The sequence below is a fragment of the Gekko japonicus genome, unplaced genomic scaffold (assembly GCF_001447785.1).
Source record: "Gekko japonicus isolate JY-2015 unplaced genomic scaffold, Gekko_japonicus_V1.1 scaffold1420, whole genome shotgun sequence".
NCBI lineage: Eukaryota > Metazoa > Chordata > Lepidosauria > Squamata > Gekkonidae > Gekko > Gekko japonicus.
Window position 1 is genome coordinate 258,755 of NW_015162525.1, and position 6,883 is coordinate 265,637.

Consider the following 6,883-nt stretch of genomic DNA (forward strand, 5'->3'; position numbering starts at 1 on the left):
GTTCCCAGTGTGAACTTGCAGTTATGGCTCCTTTCTCACTTCTTAGCAAAAAAAATGTTTACTTCCAAGGGATGCTGGTATTCAGGGTGGAAAGGCTTAGTCTCCTAGAGGGATGTTAATTCTTCTCCTTAGAAGCCTTTGGGCTTTAACCATGCACAAGAAGCCTCTGGTGGGGGAGGCAATAGGGCTGTCCCTGGCAGTTCACTTGTACTTTGTTTGTGTCAGGAGCAATGCTGCTTCTAAGCTGTGGGTTCTTGTGAGCAAAAATGCTACTTTGTGAGATACTGGCATTAAAGTTGTGAGTGAGCAATTTGACTGCTGAATAAACTAGTTTGCTCTGGAGCCATCCTTCCTGAGCTAAGACAAAAATGTGTGAGCCGGAGGCTAAAAAACTGTGAGCTAGCTCACACTAATTCAGCTTAGAGGGAACACTGGCCAGGTGAGTGTCCACTGTCTAGGCTTGACACCATCCTGGCATTCTGGCTGCTGTTGTACATTGATTAGAGTTACCAGGTCTCTTCTTACCTGTGGCAGGGGGCTCCCGGCTCCTTGTTGGGATTTTTCTGCTATACGAGTGCGGTGCAATGACATCACCAATAGTGACATCATCATAGGGTTGCCAACCCCCCCCGGTTTGCCAGGGGTCCCCCGTTTGGGGGAAGCCCAACACCCACAGCCACCCATCTCTCTCCCTTTAAGGGTGTGCAACCCGTGCTTGCAGGGAAAAGCCAGCTTCGTTCTTAAAAGGGAAACGCAGCTTCTCTTAAAGGGGAAACGCCGGCTGCTGGCTACTTTAAGTGCAGGGAACTGCTGTTTCTGGAGATCCGGCGCACGGCAGGGGGGGGCGGCAGATGTCCCCAACGTGACGTCATCACGTTGGGGATGCCCCACCCCTTTCAGGAACGCCCCCAAAGTCCCCCGCTGGGGGTGGAAGATGGACTTGGCAACCCTACATCATCACACCAGGGCCACTGCATGGCGATGCTCTAGTGTTTGGGGCAAAAACTCAATGGTAACCATAGAGTGCCCCCGAATGCTAGAGCTTCGCCCTGTGACAGCCTCAGCATGATAATGTCACTACCGGTGATGTCATTGCATCAGTGGGAACCCTGTGGGACCCTGCTGTTTGGGGTGGGGCTTCCCCTGCTGGCCGGTTGGTTGGCAGTGGATCGCCCCCCCAAAAAAATGGGGGTATCCCCTGGCCCCACCAGGGGATGTCAATCCTAACATTGATTAGTATTATGATGTGCAATACTGTTATTAGTGAATAGTGGCAGAGTTGCCTGATACACTGTAGTGATAGCTGATGAATTATCACTTTTTCCCCCCTTCTTCTTGTTTTGCTTTCTCTTCTCCTACTGGCATAATGTTACCCTAGGACTGCTTTATGAAAGATATTTAAGTAAACTGAAAGAGAAATCACAGTCAAAGATAATTCCCACGTAATTAACTGAAGTATAGGTCCCAAAGAAATAGAGAAAGATGAAAGAACAGAAACAAAACAGGAAGGTCAAATCAAAAGGCATTTTTTAGATCCATTTGGTTTTTAAAAATGAAATGACATTTTACAGACAGGCACAGATATAGCACCTAAGGAGGGGAAGTCAGCAGTCGTCAGCACACAAATAACAGGTGGCAGTAAAGGAACAATTAAGGAAGCCCACAGGAAATTTGAGAGAGAGAGAGAGAGAGAGAGAGAGAGAGAGAGAGAAAGAAAGAAAGAAAGAAAGAAAGAAAGAAAGAAAGAAAGAAAGAAAGAAAGAAAGAAAGAAAGAGAGCCAAAAGTATAAGTCTGAGAACTCCAGTACAAGAATGATTAAAAGCTGTAAATCACGAAAAGAAGAAAAAATTACATAATTAGCATCAAAAGCAGATGAAAGATCCTAAAGAATAGAATAATGACCCAGTGCACCATTTCCTGTTTGTAAATTAACAAAATAGATCTGGGAATTTATAACAACACAGGATAATACGGAAGTTGTCTAGTTTTTTCAGAGGCTGAGGTCTAAAGCTCTACTTTGGGCACGCTCAAAAACTCACATATCGAAGGATTCACAAGCTCCTTCCCCCAAGACGAAGCTGTTGCTATTATTTTAAAGAATCTACTTTTAAAAGAGCATATACCTTAAGAAATCAGCAATCTGTTTAAGCAGCGGGAGATTCTGAGCCTAGCCCTAGGCATTTTCTATTCATATAGGAGTAAGGAAGTGAAACTGAGGGGGGACCTCCTGATCAGCAATTGGAAAATAATAAGGGTGAAAAATAGCAAGAAATAAGGGGTTGGGGGTATGGCAAAGGAGATGTAGAAAAGTGATGGAAAGAGAAAGTATTGGCAGACAACAAAGTCTTAACACCAGGGCTATTTTGGGGCAGGAACGCACAGGAACGGCGTTCCGGCTGGCTCCCAAGTTGGCCACGCCCAGCAGGAACTCATTAGCATAATAGGCCACACCCAATAGCAGAAACCTATTAGGATTGGCTACATTAGGGGTGTGGCCTAACATGCAAAGGAGTTCCTGCTACAAAAAAAGCCCTAGGTTTTGACAACAAGCAAGGTAAACAGAATAAGAAGCAAAAGGTGGGTGTGGCTGGATGACTATACTTCTGGTAACATGGGGTGTGTGGCCTAATATGCTAATGAGCTATGCTCTCATGGGTGTGGCCAGATATGCTAATGAGTTTCTGTTGTTGGGCGTGGCCTATTATGCTAATGAGTTCCTGCTGGGTTTTTTCTACAAAAAAGCCCTGCTTAACACTAGTTTGGTAGTGTATATGAACTGCAGATTATATGCAGCTAAGACTTCACTGTGCTGCATTACGTAATACGGTTAGCGTAACTCGAGATTTTGAAAGATAAGGAAATACTAAACAGCGTAATTTCTGCCCTAAGTGGCCAACTTATGCAAAATCAAGAGGAAACCAACCTAATAACCATGAAAATGTGCAAATAAGATGTATACTCAGGGCTATTTTGGGGCAGGAACGCACAGGAACGGAGTTCCGGCTGGCTCCGAAGTTGGCCACGCCCAGCAGGAACTCATTAGCATAAGAGCCCACACAGCAGGAACTCATTAGGATTGGCTACATTAGGGGCGTGTGGCCTAACATGCAAAGGAGTTCCTGCTACAAAAAAAGGCCCTGGGTTTTGACAACAAACAAGGTAAACAGAATAAGAAGCAAAAGGTGGGTGCGGCTGGATAACCACACTTCTGGTAACATGGGAGTGCAGCCTAATGTGCTAATGAGATGTGCTGTCAGGGTGTGGCCTAATATGCTAATGAGTTTCTGCTGTTGGGTGTGGCCTATTATGCTAATGAGTTTCTGCTGTTGGTTGTGGCCTATTATGCTAATGAGTTCCTGCTGGGCTTTTTCTACAAAAAGAGCCCTGTTTACTTATTTGAGTTACTATCTATGCAAGAAACTGCACATGTTATATGGTTTCTCTGTGTGGTGTTGAAGAGACTTCCTGGTTCTTTGTAATTCAGGCATGCCTGAATTCTACAAGCTATATTAGTAGGGTTGCCAGCTCCAGGTTGGGAAATACCTGGAGATGTAGGGGGTGGAGCCTGAGGAGGGTGGGGTTTGGGGAGGGACTTCAATGGGGTATAATACCATGTTTTGGAAAGCAAAAAAGAGGACATCTATCACTATAGTGATCACTATAGAAAAATCTCATTTTAAACAGTCCTACTATTTAAGCTGTGCTAAGCACTGCTAACTAGGAATAGTCCTAACCTTCCAACCCCAAAAGAGGACATTTTCACCAGTATTTTTAAAAAGAGCCCAAAAGAGGATTGACATCAAAAAAGAGGACATGTCCTCTTTAAAAAGGACATCTGGAATCCTACCATACAGCCCATTTTCCAAAGCAGCCATTTCCTCCAGGTAAACTGATCTCTTTCGCCCGGAGATCACTTGTAATCCTGAGAGATCTCCAGCCATCAACTGGAGGTTGGCAACCTGATTTGTTTGCTGTACTGCATCAGCTTTCTCCATATGACCCCTGTGTAACCCTCTCAATATTGTCTCCACACAGAAAGAATTTCCTGTTCCTGAACAGTTCAAGACATCATGGGATGGATCCAAGTTGGTCACTGATCCTACAGAGATTGTGGGTTAACTTGCTGGTGCCAACTAGAAACCATTGGCCACAGTCTCCAAAGAAATTCAGCCTAAAGAAAACAACAGCATGAAGAACTTGAAGTAGCACTAGTTTGTACTACAATTGTAGGCCTTCAATAGGCTACTTTTGTGCCCTAGAAACCATAGGCTGCGTAACATACACTGTTCCCCCCCTACCAATATACACAGTCATGTTTGAGAATGGCATTAATGTTTATTTTGTCATGGTTACAGGTGTGTGGAAGTTACTCCATGCAGCCCGGTACAATTTTTTTGTAGGCATCCTGATAATTCTTAAACCACCCAGAGTTTTCCTTTGTTTGCAAATAGGTTTTACATGATGTTATGTGATGTTACAGATTTTTACAATTACTCCATTCAGGTTATTGGCTGTTTCGCTGCATACAAAAAGCCAAAAGTCTGCATGATACACTTTTGTCACATGTTTCATTGCATTCCTTTTTATGCTTCAGCTGGTCAAAAAAAATTCTTAATATGGTGAGATGTTAATTTTAGGTTTGAAATCATTCATGTATTATATAGTGAAGCTGGACCCCAAAAAGTCTGTAGTTCTTCGTGCTTTTAAAGAAAAGAGCAAAAAACAGAAAGAAGCAACTCTAAGCAATACAGTTTGCTAATGGAAAATAAAAACTAGATGTTGTAATCACGGGTCTTTCTTAATCCATCCCTTTTTCCAGCTAGGCGAGTTTTTGTTTTTGATCCCTTTTGTTTGCTTCATTAGTTCAAAAAATATGTCTAGAAAACATTATTTTTTTAAAAAACCCACTTTATTTTAATAGGTATTTCACTTTCTGCTGATCCTTATAAAATTTCCTTACTCTTGAGCCATGTCTTTCTCAAACAGTAATTGATAACCTAACCAAAACAACTGAGTATTGGTTATTTAACCTGGCACTTACTAAATATGAAACTTTTTTTTAATAAACAAAATGGGTCTGTCAGATGCTACTGTTTTCTTATGAACTATTAATTTGGAAGGGACCAGAAAACTATCGAAAGCAGTCTATTCCAGCAGTGGCCAACTGGTCATCCCACCGGCCAAATCTGACCAGTTGGGGGACTTCAGTCACTCTACCAAATATAAACAAGACGTGGCAATAAGAACATTTCCCACGTAAGGAACAGAAAATTGTTTTCAAGTATTTTAGGGAGATGTACCGTACATTAGATACACCTGTTTCCTGTGTAATGCCCCTGCTATACCTGCGGGCATCTGCTCCTCATCCTGACACCTTTGCTCCTAAGTAGCCCCCGACATAGCACAGGATTATCAATCTTTGCAATAAAGTACACTTCCAACCTCCAGACGTCTGCCTGCCTGAGCATTAGAGCAGCCCCTAATAATGCTGAAGTTGGACATGCCGGCTGTTGATCTGTTTTTGTGTGTGTTATTTGGGGGGGGGGAGTGTAATTCTGGGTTTTTCCCCATTGTAAGTTGTGCATGCAGATCTTCAAAACTCGACGTGAAGAAAAGCCATAGATTACTTCTGAACGAATTCTGAACTCAGACTAAAGGCATTGTGCTCTGAGGGCAACGTTTGCGTCCAGTGGAACCTTTAAGACCAACAAAGTTTTATGCAAGGTGAGCTTTCGTGTGCAAGGCACACTTCTTCGGACACAACGCTCAGAGGGCGCAGGGCTTTGACTTTATAGTCCATATCATTTATTTTTACCACTAATGTGAAGCGTAGCGCACACTGTATGATTTCAGCACATTGTGCTTTGACATATCATGTCGATGACTTGTCATACTTTGTAACAGTAAAATAATGGTGAAATGCTTTTTGCAGAGCTAGATCAGGATATACATTGTGCCTACTGCACCTTACAAGGTACAAAAGTCCTTCAATCTTTTTTATTCTATTCAGTTGTACTAGCTATACTGTATTGCAACAACTAGTGCTCATCCAATAAGATTTTGCTATCTAATGGTTGATCTGTGTAATGTTGTGGCTTTAGTACACGCCATTTTTCAATAGTGAACTTCTAACATGAATAAAAAATAAAATTGTAACTTGTTTAAATACAGTATTGTATAAGAGGTGATTTATCGCATCATTTAGCGCAGGGGTCCCCAACCCTATGGAGCCAACGGGCACCTTTGGAATTCTGACACAGTGTGGTGAGCACAGCCACAAAATGGCCGCCACAGACAGCGGAGCCAGCCACAAAATGGCTGCCACAGCTTACCTTCAGTCTCACAGTGAAGATCCTTGTGCTGTGGTGGCAGCTGCTGCAAAAGTGACATTTTTAAAAATCTGCACAGCCAATCAAATCTCCAATGGCCAATTAGAATCTTTGCTTGGCCAAAGCCCTACTTGGCTCTGCCCACGTTTTAAAAACACTTGGCAGACCCCATATTGAGGATCCCTGATTTAGCAGAGGACTTATCTAAGGTAACAGTGTTCCATGCACATCGGCGTTTAGCCATGCCAGCCACATGATCACGGAAACATCTTTGGACGGTGCTGACTCTTCTGCTTGGAAATGGAGATGAGCACCGCCCCCTAGAGTCTGATTCAACTAGCTTTCGAGCAAGGGAAACTTCTACCTTTTACCTTTATTTACATGAGACTGATAAATATACACTATTCAATGTTTTACTTCTGAATCATTGAAGAAATGGGAACAAAGTTATGCCATAATTTGTAAACCGTTCCTGTTTCAAATCATGTGAAAAGTCTCATCATCAGCAGAACCTCAGAGGCCTTAGCCTTTAAAAATGCCCCTATCACCAATG

At 42.8% G+C, this 6,883-nt stretch overlaps 1 protein-coding gene across 2 annotated transcripts in view; it reads left to right on the forward strand.

Annotated features, from left to right (window-relative positions):
* The window catches only part of CAP2 (CAP, adenylate cyclase-associated protein, 2 (yeast)), a 73,815-nt gene extending 68,756 nt beyond the window's left edge, over positions 1-5,059 (forward strand). For both annotated transcript variants that reach the window (XM_015406272.1, XM_015406273.1), the window contains one exon: positions 4,037-5,059. In XM_015406272.1, coding sequence (XP_015261758.1) covers positions 4,037-4,120 — 84 coding nt within the window. In that variant the 3' untranslated portion in view covers positions 4,121-5,059. The remainder of the gene's footprint in view (positions 1-4,036) is intronic.
* Positions 5,060-6,883: the final 1,824 nt, after the last annotated feature.